Source organism: Zootoca vivipara, chromosome 12 (genome assembly GCF_963506605.1).
Source record: "Zootoca vivipara chromosome 12, rZooViv1.1, whole genome shotgun sequence".
NCBI lineage: Eukaryota > Metazoa > Chordata > Lepidosauria > Squamata > Lacertidae > Zootoca > Zootoca vivipara.
This window is the reverse complement of record NC_083287.1, coordinates 32,638,902-32,655,535: the sequence shown is the minus strand read 5'-3', so window position 1 is coordinate 32,655,535 and position 16,634 is coordinate 32,638,902. Positions and strand designations below refer to the sequence as shown.

Sequence of the window (16,634 nt, the reverse complement as noted above, 5' to 3'; positions counted from 1 at the left end):
AATAATAATAATAATAATAATAATAATAATAATAATAATAATAATAAGAGAAACTGGAGGAGGGAGAATATATGGGACGACGCCAGACCGATATCCCCGCCCCAGACCCACTGATTTGCATGGGGCTAGGATTAAGCTGTAATTTAAAGGGAGGGCAAAGAACTTTGTCCTTGGAGCCATCTCCTCCCACCATTTTTTCTACTCGGCTGCTGATAAAAACCTGCATGTTTCAATGATGCTGGCACGTGCAGTGATCCCCAGGACCAAATTCTCACCTGGAACAATTCGCTTTCCGTTGGCCAGATGTGTTGGGCTCTTGTTTTTAGTTTGCAGGTTCTCGAAATGCACCTTACAGTATAGGGTCTAGAGCCGTGTGGTTCCCAACGGGGGGCACACGCCCCACAGGGCGGCAATTTGATTTTAAAGGGGTGCAGTGCGAGAATTATTAAGAGTGAATTGCCTTTTAGGCTTCCTCTATGTGAATAGGAGTTCACTTTTTGAATAAAGTGGGGGGGGGTGCATCAGGATTTTAGAGATGCTTAGGTGGGGCATGGTCTAGAATCTCTGTTCATCCTGCCCTGTGGCTTGAAATTGTAAGCAAACACTGTTTTTCAAGAAAGCTGTGCAGTATCACAGTTATCTTCAAAGAATTCACTGATAAACTTGCAAGTAATCCTCATGCTCCACATATCGGTAGTAATCTGAAAAGTAATCTGTGCATAGCCTACACCAGTTTTAGACAGCCCAAGATCACTTTACATCAAAAAGAACATAGGATTGCCCACAAGATAGTACATCCCACCATAGTACTGGATGCCATCTTGACAGCAATTTGCTTAAAAAAAAACTTCTGCACAAGAAGCTAGTGGGAGGACGTATCCAACCTTGAGACCCACTGCTTTTTCTCCCTGTGTTCTGCCACAATAATTTGAAAATGCTAACAAAACAGGCTTTCTGAGAACCATAGATGTCAAGTTTTCCCTTTTCTCGCAAGGAAGCCTATTCAGCATAAGGGAATTTCCCTTTAAAAAAGGGAGAACTTGACAGCTATGCTGAGAACAATAGTAACAATTTACTTTCTACCTTTGCAGTGACCCAAATTAATATTGTTCTGCTCATCTGCTTAACAGGAAGCTGAAGAAGCAAGCATTACTCAATCTCAGGGCTGCTCCCTATGGAGAGGTACCGGTAAATTTATATACTGTAGCTCATTGTGGCTATTCCTCCATAGCAGGCATATGGTGCTACACTTTATTTTGGGGGGGAAATACAGTTGTTTCGCCACACTCTTTCTCTCCCTCTTTCTGGTCCACCTGTCTGACACACAGAGAGACAATGCAGAAATGAATAATTTTTTCAAACATTATCTTTACTAAGTGTCTGGCAGTCATTTTAAATACCAAGACATAGTTGCATAACAGGTCTGCCACGGAACTTGTGTAGAGTAAAATCAGCTTCAATATGAAGCTGTTTGATATCACCCCCTCAGCTTTTTACATGCTAAATATCTTCAGCAAGTGTGCATTTTAAACATAGGCATGGATGCAATAAAAATCTATAAGTAATGCTGCATGTGAAACATAATTAAAAAATTTTTAAAATCCCACCGATTACAATTGTATTTCTCTATTGGTTAATTTAAAAATGGGACAAAATCATGCAGAACATTAATTCTAAATACCTTAATGACAACACAAATAATAATAATAATAATAATAATAATAATAATAATAATAATAAATGCAACAGTGTTTGCTGGGGGTTGGGGGGAGGAAATCAATTAACTCAATGCCACCTCAAATAATGTTAATGCTTATTAGTAGCCAGTACTCAGTATTATTTTGATTCAACAGGGGTAAAATCCTCATTTTGGGGGCGCCAGCTATGCCACATTAGGCTGGCGTTTTCTTGCTTATCCCAGCAGCATGTGCTACAGGTTCCGAATAAACCAAGGACCAGACTAGATGGGAACAGACAAATCACTTTTGTTGTTCATGTGCCTGTTCATGCATAAAGTGGCAGGGAGATGAGGGTAGGGTCTTTTTTAAACAGCAAAAGTTGGGGGTAGCCTCTCTTCCCACCGCCCCACCCCCCCTGTGTCACCTCTCCAGGTTTTGTTGCTCTATGCATGGTTCCCCTGGCTCAGCTCCAATACCAGAAGTGAGCCAGACTAGGGGGAAGCAATGAAGCACAACTGAGAAGGCTGCCACATTTCAGCTCTCCTCAGTCACATGTGCTTTTTGTTATCAAAATTAGACACTCCACAACATTACACGTGAATGGGGTAGCCATGTCCCCAATCGCATCTAGCTTTTCCGTAACCAGTCATCAACACAACCGCTCTTCTGCAGGTCCTATTTACTTTTCATGGGGAAAGGTCTTCTCGGTGGAATCTACCCCGTATTCAGAAAGAAAAATGGCTGCTTAAAGTACCCTTGGAAGCACAGCAACAGCATCAGCAAAGACTGGTGCTGCTTGCAAGGATTCAAAATAAGCCGTCTGATCCAAGAGAACACAAAAATCCATGCCCCCACCCCACCCCCACTTTAAAAAAAGAGAGAGCAAAATTATGACACATACACACAAACTGACATTTGTACAGGTTACTGACATATTCCTGTTTCAAAAAAATGGCATCAGTAGTAATGAAATGTCGCAGGAGTTGCATATTTGTAAAAAAAATATAATGAAAATTTAAATTTAATCACACGTTCAAAAATAAAAACGCCCAAATTCATTGTTTGCTTTATGGGAATAGGTGCACAGGCAGGGTAGGGTGTCTGTCCATAAGGGCTGCCCCAGTCATTATAGTAAACGGCTGATCTACATGCACAGTTGTTTACGTGTGTGAATTGGGGCCTTCCATTAAAATGCAGGGGGACCCATGGGTGCAGGGTGCACATACAAAGACCCTGGAATAGGCAAAACCTTTTCTTGTACCAACCCAATTTTGCACTGCTGTTAAATCATTAAACCATGTGCAGGGCTTCTTTCAAAACATTGAACGCCAGTCACCGGGGCCGAGGGGAGGGGGAAGTACTACATATATTTAAGCATCAGGCAACAACAATGGCTATTTCCAGCCCAACTGCACTGGGCAAGCTGAAAGTTTAGAATATTGTTAATACACAGGAGAACTCATGCAGTTTGGTAAAGTTTTGTCGTAATTTTCACAGTTGCAGTTCTCTCTAGTCTCATTGCACTTTTGATAAGAAGGTGTTGGGGGGAAGAGAGTCTTGACTGAAGTTATTCTGAGTAAGAGCTTGAGCTGGCCGTCTTCTTTTTTTTCTTTTTGCCATGTTTCTTGTGCTTCTTCCGTTTTTTTGTTTTATCCTTTAAGAAAATGAAAAATATTATGAACGATCTCAGGATATTGCAGTCGATTCACCATGACTAAGCATATGTGTTTTCAAAGGAAGGATTAACCAAAGCTATTCTGAAATTAAATTAATCCAAATAGAGAGTAACACCTACTAAGCAAAACTGTGTTTGAACCCCCAGTGTCAAACCCAGGCATGTCAAATAGGTTTGAGAGAAATCTAGCTAAAAATACAGGCGATGTTGTTTGGAAACCCTTTGCCAAGCAAGCACAGTTGGCACCACCGTCTTTAATGATCTGATTCAATGCAAATTCATTGTTTAGGTCCTTATTTCTGTGCCATATACAAAGTCAGGATAAGTAGGGTATAAAGCAATGCAGCCAGTCAGGCAACTGCCACCCTGAGCTCCTTTGGGAGAAAGGGGAAGGATATAAATTTGATAAATCAATAAATAAAATTCTGCTCTCATTTATGCCAAAATGCTGAAGTCAGGGAAACTTGAGGAGACTTTGAAATGGTAAGAGGAAGGAGTTTGTGCCCACACATATTTATGCCAGTCTTAAATTTAAAATCAGTTTTTGTTGGAAGTTCTTTGATAAGCAGGATAATGCTTACATTTTTCTCTTTTTCTTCACTGGTTTTCTTCTTTTTTGCTGGTACCTATGTGGAGAGGAGCAGAACAGTATTTTCAAAGATGCTGAAATACACATACAACAGCAAAATACTTATATTGTCTAGTATTGCTGTGGAGAAATAACATTTCCTGTTCTCTCAAATATGCAGATATCTTCATTTTCCCAACTATAAAGTCTGCTATCCTGTACACAGCTTCACAGTTATTACATTTTTTTTCAGGTATGGGGTGTGTGTGGCAATTAAAAAGCAACCACGGAGGCACAGACCAGGAACATCCAGGTGGGAATAATGTGACTGTCCTACTCATGATTTATTCATTCACATTCACCTGGAATGGCACATGTGGCAAGATGGCTCCCATATCTCTGAAGGTACAAGTGAACAGGACGTTTATTTGCTGAATTCATTTGTTTCTACATTAGCTTTTGGCTTTATAGGCATACAAACCTCCTCTGTGTGTTCTGATTCTGATGAGGACTCTGTCGATAACATGCCATCCCCACGATCTGCTTTTTTCCTTTTCCTTTCAAGGCTTTTGGTATCCTATGAAAGATAAAAGCTACATTTTTTGTACTGAACTATCAGAGGAATATATTACACGAACAAGTGGCTTAAAATTTCTGCACCAGTGTTTGCATTTGAACATTTATTCAAGGGCAATGAGACTTCAAGCTAAAAATTAAAAGTTAAAACCTGAGAGGACACAATGCATTCATGTATTCATAGCAGTGAGCAGAGGAGAAATGATTGCTAAGAGGAGCGCAGAGAGAAGAAGCGCCATGGTGCATCTGTAGTAGCACAACTGGACGCCTTTGTCTGCCCCAGCTGCAACAAAACATGTCTCTCCCATATCGGTCTACAGCCCCAGGAGGCGCTGCAACCTTCCAACAGCTTGGCACATTCTTCTGTTGTCTCCTGAGACAGATAGATGCTAGGCGGTATAAGAAACCTGAAAGTTGCTTTATACAAATAAAGGTGCATAATAACTAGCCATTTTGATAAGCAATGGCAGAAATTCACTGATGAGAAGCGAGAATTGCATCACAATTTTCACAAACAGCCCAGCCCATTAGGATGCTCATTGACATTCACAGTTCAGAAAAGTTTGCCCTGTTTTTCAAAGTCTTGTTTCCAACAGTGAAAGAAGCATTTATGAAAATCTGGATAATCAAATTCCAGCTGACAAGTGCTCTGAATAAAGACACTGAGCTTCTACATGAATCCTAAGTCTTGAGGTAGTTGATGTTTTACAATTTATTAAAGTGTTTTACCTTTTCTCTTTCATGGTCTTCCTTTGCCCTTTTATTTTTTAAGCTGTCCTAAATAAAGAAATGAAAAGTAGTTACAGTATAAAAGATAGCCCTTGTGCTGTCAGTGATTATAAAATCAATGCTACCTGTCTAAACATTTCCTATGATGAGAAATATGCCTATTGCACAGTTAACAATTTATTGGTACTCTGGAAGATGGATGCTCATAACAAAGCTTCCAGTCATGCAGAAACAGCTGCTGTATTATTCTTACAGTACAGGGTAAGGCTGCTCTTAGTTGGTCAGCAACTACATTTGCCAACAGGTGAATCTAGACAAAAGGACAGAACAGCACACTCCCTGTGACATGCTATCACACACCCACGACGCGCCACCCACCCACTTCTAACTGATCTTGGAAATTTCAGTCTATGGAAAACAAAAACCAGGGATGTTAAGATACTGCATCTGATGAAGTGGACTCAATTCCACAATTATTATTATTTTGCCATTATGAACTATTTGCCTTTAAGGTGCCATGAGATTCTACGAAGTTTTAAGGTACCGGTATCTTCAGTAGCAATGTGTATGGTGGGGCAGAAGGATCTCCCACCAATCTGGTTCTCTCGCCAGTGCCACCATGTGGCACCATCTTCACTGCTACTCCACCCCAGCACCATCCAGGTTAACAGTAGCAACACCACCAAGCGTTGGGTGGGCGGCTCTGTTCCACTCCTCACACCGCTACTGGGTATCTTAGGAAAATGTCAAGATGACTAATACAGTAGGACACGTTACCTTGCCGTCCGAGTCAGAATCTGAACTAGAGTTTTCAGATGATTTCCGTGAGGAGCGGTGCTTCTTCTTCCTTCTCCTTTTCCCTTGTTTCTTATCCTAGCCACAAAGGTTTTAAGAAAATGGTTTGGTTTTGTTCACTGAAAATCATTATCTAAGCATTGAGCTTGGAACATTTTGGCATATACAACAATGCTACACAACGATGGCTGACACAAGGCAACATGATTTTTAGTCATCAAGATTAAATCCATCAGTTTTCTTTGTCCAACCAAACACTATAGTTCTTGCCTCGTTGAATCAAGTTTAAACATCCAGAAGGTCATCAGCATAATTTTTCAGTGAAAGATTAAAAGGACAGATGCAGCCCATAAAAGTACACCGATAGCTGCATAAGCACCTGTTTAAAAGTCCATACATGTCTAAAGTACCATTAAGTTCAATGGGGATTTGCTCCCATATAAGTGGCTATAATATTGTAGCTACAGTATCAGTACAAAAAGATACATATTCAGCTCAGACTAACTTGAACCATTACTGTACTAATTATTGCTAGCTAAGCTAGTTTGGATCCTGTTTTTCTTACTTTGCAAAACCTTTTGCTGGAACCCTCACCAGATACTTTCCCCCAGCACAGTGATTTGATGTTTTGTCTACTAATGGCTAATCATTTTATTGTTGTCCTGGCTGCTGTTTTTTTATATTTTGTTGGATCACTTGTGTCTGGAAACCATGGAGTGGATTGGTCTCAGTTTCCATTCAGAGTGCTTAAGCTTTTAAAACTCCATTGATGCCTTTTTGCATTTCTCTTTGTTGAACAATAACACTGGAAGCATTGTTTTGGCCAAGGGCTCACTTTATACATCACAATTCTACTCAGTGACAAGCCAAACTGAGGCCAGAACTACACTTTGCATGGCCATCTTGTGTACTGAAGAGCTCAACAACCAGTTATTTTCTGCCAGGGAGCATGAGGAAGTGATCTGCAACGAAGAAGCTAACCTACTTTTCATACAGCTGGGTAGCGATACCCACATTTCTATCTTATACAGGACTGGAACCTAGGTTAGGGGGAAAAGCAGGTTGCAGGAGACAAACAGCAGGTGCAGAAAGGTAAACACCCACTCCAGTAATTGCCTTCTCTTCTGCAAATTACCCCACCTGATGCCACTTTGAAAAGAAGCAGTCACTGGGGCTTTAATACATGAGATAGCTGCCTAATACAGAGTTTTGGCCTGCACAGTGTTAATAAGAACATAGCCTTTTAAGCTTTTGCAGCACTCCATCTTGCCATCTTCAGAAGAACAATGCATGCTAAACATTTAATCTTGCAATGATGCTCAGAGCTCATTACATTTAGGCACACCAATACTTTAAGGGCCCTCAACAACTTAATCAGTGCACTGCCTCGAGGTAACATTTTCATCTCTTCCACACACAGAATGTTCATTTTTGCTGGCTGTTTATTTAACAGCCTGTTTCTGCTCTTCCATGTAAAAATAACTAAGTAGTTTTGAACTGAAAAAAAAGCAAGAAGTCTCTTACACCCACATGCTAAACACAATAGTCATTCCCTTTGAAGGAGCGCCACAGGCTTTTTACTGACTTTATTGAGCTGTAGCTCCCTCTCCTCACCTCTGATGGGCGAATTTGCAAAGCCTCTACCATGTTATTTAGTTGAGATGAGCTTGGAGAAGACTATGGAAGGACTTGGCAGAGTCAATAGAAGACTGTCCCCAAATATGAGCCTTTACATAGATGAAATAGATGAGATCTACTTCTGAATAATGGCTGGGAGCCCACAACCTATGCATGGCAACAACTGAGCCTTTCCCTCCTAACAGCAGCCTTTCATGCACCCTGAAATTCAGAAGCCTGTTAAGTATCCTGACTAACTCCTTTCCTATGGATATGGTTATCTGTAGGTTTTCATTAACAGATTGGACCACATTTTCTTTCCTCTATTCAAATGTGCAAGGACCTGCAATCTAGCATAGGCTTCTGCTTGAGGGAGGGGAAGGAAAAGAGGCAAAATTATCGATTTTCTCCTTTCCACTGCAGCCCCCACCCCCATTCCTCCAATGCAGTTCCAGATGGTCTGGGGGCTGCAGGAGAAATGGTCAGAAATCCTTCCACCACCCAGCCACTTGTGCATCTCATATGCAGTATCCCATGCACAAGAACTCAATCCAAGCCAATGTATTTAGGATGAGGGTGTAGAAGACTTGAAAAAACTGTTCCTGACAAGGATGCCTTCCTCCAGATCAAAATGACACACAGTGGAGTTTTTATTTCCCCTACATCCGAATGCAAACATATCAAAACATCGAGATGAAAAGGAAGAACTGGCACAATTTCACAGAAAGGGACAGTTTCAGTTGACAGCATTCTTACCTCGTCTTCAAAATCAGAAGAACTACTGGAAGAATCAGAGCTTGATGAGGAAGAGGAAGACAACTTGACCAAAGACAACAAAACGTAAATTTGTGAGATGCAGAATTTGTTAGATAAATGCAAAAATGAACAGCCCAAGAAGATGGCCCCCTATAATTACTCTCCTGACTGCCGAAAACTGATAGTGGGATTCATTCTTTAACTAAACATGCGTCATTTGGGTTTAAAGCCAAGATTAGGTATTAACAACACATAAAACAGCCTTCAAAAACAATTTTTTTCTCCTTAAACCAGTTTTCCTGTACACTGGGACTCCAGATACTGTTGGACAAATGCCCATAATCCCCAGCCATTGAAGCTAATTGTCAGGGATGATGAGATAGGTATATGACCTAAAAACACCTGGGCACCCCAGGTTGGAGAAGAATGCCTTGCACATATATACTTAACTCCCTTAAGTTAAAATGTGTATCAACTTGTACATTGGGGGAAAACACCCTGAAATCTTTGCTCACCCTACTGGATTTCTTCTTCTCCTTTTTCTTCTTCTAAAAGGAAATAAATGAATCTAGAATTAGTATGTCCATGTGTGTGTGTCACTGATGAAGTTAGGGTTCTACATTCAGTGGTGTGTTCTTTGGTAGGACTTGCATTGCCGCACTGCCAAACAGCAAAGGCTACCCAAAGATCCAGACCCCATTGCCCTTGCATAAATATGCTAAGGATGTTTTACCTCTTTCTTCCTTGAAGTGCTCTCACTTCCACTTAACAATTTCTCCCGGTGTTTTTCGAGTTCTTTTTTCCAGTTCTGAAAGAAAAGGTTGGAAGTAATTTCACACAGAGCAAGCGGTCAGTTTCTCCCTTCAACAAATAAGCGTCTACTCAAAGCCATGGATACGCGAAGGCTATTGATGGAGAATTTCCAATGAAAGCTGTGTTAAGACTGTTGCTGGAAGAACTGCACAGAATCCTCTGGGACATTTATTGTGGTTCAAGCTTTCATGGAGCAGGGTCTGTTAGATGAAGTGGTCTCGAGTCCATGAAAGCATAGGCCACATTACATCTGGTAAGGTGCAATCTCAGACACATCTGTTCAGGAGTAAGTCTCATCTTTAGTTCAATGGGACTTACAGGTATAGGGTAGCTACATACCTGAGTGGAAGTCCTAATGAACTCAACAGGACTTATGCTTGAGTAGATGTGCGCAGAATTGCACTCTTAAGTCTTTGAGATGCCACAGGAGTCTTTGTCATTTAAAATGGTATGGTATGTCAGGCCTTGATTTTTTTTTTTAAAAAACCCACAAATATGATAAAAAAGAAGCACAACAAAATAGTAAAACCTTAAGAAAAACTAACTAACCATAAAGCAACAAAAATAACCAGCATTTTCTCCTAACAATATCAACAATACTAGAGGTATCTGAAGAAGTGTGCATGTACACGAAAGCTCATACCAATGACAAACTTAGTTGGTCTCCAAGGTGCTACTGGAAGGATTTTTTTAAATTTTGTTTCGACTATGGCAGACCAACATGGCTACCTACCTATAACTAGAACAATACTAGCATTATATAAGGGGTTTGGGGCAGAAATAGCAGTCTGGAGCATATTCAGCCTTTCTCTCTCCTGAACATTTTTCTTAAAAAGTTGCTCTCACAAACTTTTAAAGCTACTGTATATTATTAAGAACTTGGAGAAAGTTACAAAGCGTTCCACAGACCCTAAGAAATGCTGAACGTCTAAATCCCTTGGTGTCACTAATAAGTATTATTCTCCAAAAGGGAATGCGTACCTATAAGTGCTATGTCTGTTAACCTTCCTTTGCTCTTCCCTTTCTCCTCAGTTTTTAAGGCTTCTGGCAAGAAGTTTATGTTTGCTGGAAGTGATCGCTCCTTCGTGGTCACTATGTTTCCATAGCACAATGGCTCCTAATAGCTTTGTCAGAGTTATCTGAATACATTTCAAAGGTATTTCAAGGTCTGACAGAGCTTTTCATTTTAGCTCTTGCTGAGCAGAACAATCTGCAGTTTTCACAGTGGAAGCCTGCAAAATGGAGGCCTTACAAATTAGATGTTATCATTTCCTGGGGAGGGGGAAACAGCATTTAGCAATAATATTGGATTGGCAAGGGGCGAGATAAGCAACAGTTTCTATCACTCTGCTACAGTTTTAAAGTACTTGTAATACAGTAAAAGGGCAGGCAGATGGCTGGGATGGAATAACAAGACAATTTCATTATGCTTCTGAGAGTAGAGCACGAGGGGGGGGGAATCTATCTACATAAAGTTAAACCAATAACAAACCTCATTCATCCTTTCTTCAAATTCTGCTAAGGCTTTGGAACCCTTCTTCTTCTTTTCTAGTTGTTCTTTTACTTCTTCCCTTTAATGCAAACAAAACAATATAAAGCCTTGATTTATGAAAATCTTCAAGGCAGCCAGTTGTAAATTCACCATGTCTGATACAACAGGCTTGGACCCTAGTTATTGCTTCTACCTTCAACTAACTGTAGTCTGTTGTTATGTCTGAACCAAAACAAACTGTGAAGTTTAGAGTAAACTTTAGTCTGTCTGAAAAAGTCACTTTTGTAGTTAACATACTTGAATTGTTGGATAAACCATAGTTAAAACCAACATAAGACTTGGCTATGGTTAAGAGTTGCATGCAAACCACGTGATGGCCTTTGGAACTGAAGTCCCATTCTCCTTCATAACACAAGGACTCTGGAAAAGGAGGGAAGTCCTTATGGCCATACATACCATGTTGGTCTTGGTCTGTTCAAGTAGTCTTGTATGGTAGGTCCTGAAGATGGAGCAGGACCTCGTGATCTAGCCATTGCTATGGGATTCATATAAGCCTAAAAGATTACAAAGCGATAAATTCAAAGCCATTCCACTTTGCTGACATTAAAATAGCAACCCCAACCTCCTATTTCTAGAGAGAAATGAAAACATTTTTAAATTAAAAAACAAACAACAGTCTTATTATTATTATTCAACTACCAGACTTTCCAGAGGACATCTGAAGGCAGCCCTGTTTAGGGAAGCTTTTAATGTTTAATAGATTATTGTACATTTTAATACTTCTGTTGGAAGCCACCCAGAATGGCTGGGGAAACGCAGCCAGATGGGCAGGGTATAAATAATAAAATATTATTATAATTATTATTCTTCAGGCCCCTAGCAGATTCTTAGAAGACAAGTGCAGACTTCCTTATGGGTTGATTTTGCTGTTTTATCTTTTGTAAACCACTTACAGGATTGTTGTTGTTGTTTTACAACCAAGCGGTGTATAAGTTTTATGGAAATAAAATAAATAATTATTTAAAGGTGACAACTGCACCATACATTTGAAGCATATTTAAAGCACATAACTTCCCCCAAAGAATCCTGGGAACTGTAATTTACTCTCACAGAGCTACAATTTACTTAACAAACTACAGTGCCCAGGATTCTTGGGGTGGGGGGCAGACATGTGCTTTAAATTTACTTTAAATATATGCTGTGGATGTGACAAACGTCTGAGGGGGGGGGGGGGAACCATTGCTTTATTTTTCCAAGGCCAGTTGCTCTCTGACTATCAGAGTGTTGATTTTTAAATGGAACACATAACAAGCACTAAATAGTCATTCATTTTGCCTTTTCTCTCTCTAGTATCATTTTCTGGCACAAGCTGTGTACACTCAGCCTCTGGAAATCATTCTGTTCAAGAAACACTGACATACAACCAAGGCTGTAGAAATTAGTGATAATATTTATAGCCTGGGCAAATTTTGAAAGCACCATCCAACTCAGTAGCACTGAACATTTGGCCCACAGAAGTCTCTTATTTATCCTCACAACAGGCTGTAATATAGGTTTTATTATTCTCATCATAGAAAGGTTCTAACTTGCTTAGGCTACTGAAGGACAGAGTGGCTTGGTTCAGACATAACCTAGTTTTATTCTCTGCCCCCTGCAATGTTCCATTCTCCTCTCCCCTTCCCTTCCCTTCTCCTTTCACTCTTGCCCCATAATTCAATACTAGAAGGACTTTTAAAACCACAGTTTCACATTACATCCAAACCAAAAAAACTGTGATTGAAGGAACCCTGTAAGTATTTAATTATGGTGCAAAAGAGAAGGAGAAGGGATGAGGAAGTGTTCTGACACAAAGCTAATTCTGAGTTTGGTTTACTACAAGAATGGGCAGGTTTCAAGCCTGCAGGATCTACTGGATCATGCCTCAACAACAGAACATCTGCACGCAAAAGGTCCCATGTTTAATCCCTGGCATCTCCAGGCTGGGCAGAGACGCCTGTCTGAAACCTGGAGAGTCACTGCCGATCAGTGTAGGCAAGACTGAGCTACATGGACCAAAGGTCTGAATTGGAATAACACAGCTTCCTAGGATTCCTACCTCATTTTTTGTTAGCCCCTCAAGTGCCACCAACTGGATCCTGGTGCAAAAGACCTTACACTAAGAATTAAAGAATTCTGAGCCAGCCCAAGAATTGATCTTGAGTATCAGAACAAAAATAACCCTGAAACTTTCTTTATTTCAGCAATATAATTTTGAGTTACCTCAGCAGCAGGTATTTCTTTTTCACCATTTTCTGGTTTAAGTTTTACAGCCTCAAATGACCATAAGGCAGACTACTGCATGGACAAGCCCTTAATCAAACAGAGGTTTTGCATTTGGACAGTGGCTAACTTGTACAAAATTAGAAATCAATTGAGATTGCCATGTTCTTAAAGGTACCCCTGGTCCAGTCACGGATGACTCTGGGGTTGCGCGCGCATCTCGCTTTACTGGCCGAGGGAGCTGACGTTTGTCCGCAGACAGCTTCCAGGTCATGTGGCCAGCATGACTAAGCCACTTCTGGCGAACCAGAGCAGCGCACAGAAACGCCGTTGATCTTCCTTCCGGAGTGGTTCCTATTTCTCTACTTGCACTTTGACGTGCTTTCGAACTGCTAGGTGGGCAGGAGCTGGGACCAAACAACGGGAGCTCACCCCGTCACAGGGATTTGAACCGCCGACCTTCTGATCGGCAAGCCCTAGGCTCTGTGGTTTAGACCACAGCACCACCCTTGCCATGTTCTTACTAATGCCCCAAATCACATATATAGCTTTAGTAAAGGTAAAGGGACCCCTTACCATTAGGTCCAGTCGTGACCGACTCTGGGGTTGCGCGCTCATCTCGCATTATTGGCCGAGGGAGCCAGCGTACAGCTTCCAGGTCATGTGGCCAGCATGACAAAGCCGCTTCTGGCGAACCAGAGCAGCACACGGAAACGCTGTTTAACTTCCCGCTTTAGTGGTTCCTATTTATCTACTTACATTTTGACGTGCTTTCGAACTGCTAGGTTGGCAGGAGATATAGCTTTAACACAAGCCCATAAGGGATAAAATAATAATAATAATAATAAAAAATATCACCATGAGCACAAATAATAAAAAATGCACAGTAAAGAGGATGTCTGGAGGGGACCTTAGTTATTTGTATCTAACAACTTCTAGAGGTCTGTACAAGTAAGGCCCCCTCCAGACATCTTCTTTACTGTGCATTTTTTATTATTTGTGCTCATGATGATACCCTATTTCAACATTGTTTGCATATGCAACAGCTTTGGGGTGGACATAATGCTTCATTTCCAAATAGTGCACCTCCCATAGCTTCCTGTTGAAGTCCTGTAATTTTTTTATACCACAAGTGTTCCAGTGTGTTTGTTACCTGTTTTTGTTGCACTATAGTGCAAGAGTGCCTCTCCAGATGGCAATAAAGCAATAATAGTGGGGAAGCATTTCCAAGCAGCTAATGAAGTGGAATGATGTGCTGACGGTCTTGTATAAACCCCCCCACCAATACACCTGATTGTGTCAATGACAGGTTTCAGAATACTGTACACCTGCCAAAAAAAAAAAAAACCTGGAGGGGGCCTTTCAGCATCAAATCTCTGAAAGAAACCTGAGATTGCTTACAGGTATCTGCCTTTACCCAACAAAGGAATTCTATTCAGCAGAGATCACTAAAACTTCCTCCCCCCCCCCCCAGGCACATCAGAACATTTCTATGATAATGCACAAAGTGTGACCATTCACATTTCCAATCTGTGCTAATAGCAATGAACGGCCTTGGTACAACTTGAAGTAATACAATTATTATGTTTTTGCCTGGGACAGCTGCAGATATCATTTAGTCACTCCTGCTTTGCCTTTAGGTTTACGTGGCCAGCCTCAAAACATCAAAATCCCATACCTATATGGTGAAAAAGCACACCAAAGAAAGCACCGGAATTACGTATTCAAACAGGATCACCAAAGTGGAAGTGAAAACACCAGAGGGAGTATAAGAAACGGGGTCGCAATCCTTACGCAAAGTCGCAAAATGCCCCGTAAGGTGAAGTTCCTGCCACATTGCAATTAGATCTGCACGCCCAACAGATTCCCCTGGCTGCTGCCACCTGCTACTTGCCGGGGGAAATCGTATGTTGTTGTTTTTTGTTTTGTTTTTTTAACCTACGTACTTCAGAGACACTCCAAGTCCAATGGGGGCAGAAAGGTCTCACGATCCCCATCAGGGTTAGGGGGGTATATAGATATACATACTGTATATCTAATGACCGCCTCACCATCCCGGATTCCCCAACCGGGGGTGGAGAAAGAAAGACCTGCCGTGTGCATGTCAGGCACAGTCCATCCCAACATAAGGCCCCCCCTCTGCCCTGCACCCCCAGTCTTTCACTCCCGGGTCCAGCATCCCCACCCAGTCCAGGAGGAGCCGCCGTGGGGCCTCCTTCCAAAGCCTCGCCGCCCCCAAGAGGCCTCCCCTCGAGCGCGGCACGGCTTACTCACCACCCGGTTATCCCTTTTGCCCATGGCGTGCGGCAAACCCTGAGGCGCCCGGCGCTCGGTCAGAACCGCACCGGCCTAGCTGAGATCCCCTTCTCCGCTACCCGTCAAGTTTTTTCTCTTCAAACCATCGAAACGCTACCGAGCATGCCCAGTGGCACCCGAGCATGCTCAGTGGCAGGCCTCGAAGCGCCCGTGCCCTTCCTTCCTTGCCCACACTCGGGAGTCGGGTTGCAAAAGCGCGCTGCTGGGAATTGGTGGACGAGTTCGGCGCATCTGAATGAGGGACTTGGGAGGACTTGCGGGTCGTGCCGCGGCAGGAATTGCTCGCCCGCTTGCACTTGAGCAAAGACTGATTCTGCAAGCGAAAGCAGAAGTCTGGTTTGAAAAGGGGTGTCTGTAAAGGTGCATAAAAAGAGCCTCAGATTTAGGCAGGGTCAGGCCGCGTCACTTTTATGCGGTGCATTTACCTTTCGTCAGGAAGGACTAATTGCAAGGGAGGGGATGGGGGGCGGGCGTGGGAGAAAGGGAGCACGCAGGGGGGAAATACGGAATAATGCAACTGCTTAAAGGGAGAGGAGGAAACACTCTCCTCCCTATCCGCTTCAGGTATTTCCACATTGCAGCCCCCTCGCTTGCGCCTCATGCACGTGATTGTGTCCACCATTGCCCCAATATGGGGAAAACTGGGTGCTGCCGTCAGGGTACATCTCGCAGGTCTTGGAAAAACAAACTCCTTGCTGCAGCGTCTGGGGGAGAAGAGGTTCAGAGGGCCTGCAGCGACTGCAGAGCAAGCCAGCGGGGTCTTCCCTTAAGAGGGTCCCAGGCTACATAGGCCAGCCTTCTCCCAACCTGCTGCTCTCCCCATGTTTTAGGCTAGACTGCAGGGGTCAGCAAACTTTATCAGCAGGGGGCCGGTCCACTGTCCCTCAGACCTTGTGGAGGGCTGGACTATATTTTTTTGGGGGAAATAAATATGCCGCACAAATAACCCAGAGATGCATTTTAAATAAAAGCACACATTCTACTCATGTAAAAACACGCTGATTCCTGGACCGCCCGCGGGCCGGATTTAGAAGGCGATTGGGCCGGATATGGCCCCTGGGCCTTAGTTTGCCTACACATGGGCTAGAGGCTCTGTCAGTCGTACCCCGCTCTGGAGGCCGCAAGCTGGGAAAGCCTAGCAATACTGTATGCATGGAGTAAAAAGTACAGCCAGAGGAATGATTTGGAAGCTGCAAAGTGCAAATTGGCAGGGGACAAGAATGTCTGCAGAGACAAGAGTGAAACAAGCAGGGCCCATCAAAGGCAAATGAAAAGATGATGCCCCTCCGCCCCCCCCATATGAAAAAAAACAAAACCCTGATCAGATTGGCAGTTTGAATCTTACTTCGAAACTGACAA

General features: G+C 42.4%; 1 protein-coding gene across 1 annotated transcript; it reads right to left on the bottom strand.

Annotated features, from left to right (window-relative positions):
• Positions 1-48: 48 nt before the first annotated feature.
• On the bottom strand, positions 49-16,015 carry FAM133B (family with sequence similarity 133 member B). Its single transcript, XM_035129033.2, has 11 exons — positions 15,234-16,015; positions 11,157-11,254; positions 10,701-10,779; positions 9,129-9,203; positions 8,911-8,943; positions 8,396-8,458; positions 6,005-6,100; positions 5,228-5,275; positions 4,404-4,499; positions 3,936-3,980; positions 49-3,333 (listed from the first exon to the last, which is right to left on the bottom strand). Exons 1-11 carry the CDS (start codon positions 15,255-15,257, stop codon positions 3,247-3,249), a joined length of 744 nt encoding a protein of 247 aa, XP_034984924.1. The 5' UTR covers positions 15,258-16,015; the 3' UTR covers positions 49-3,246.
• Positions 16,016-16,634: the final 619 nt, after the last annotated feature.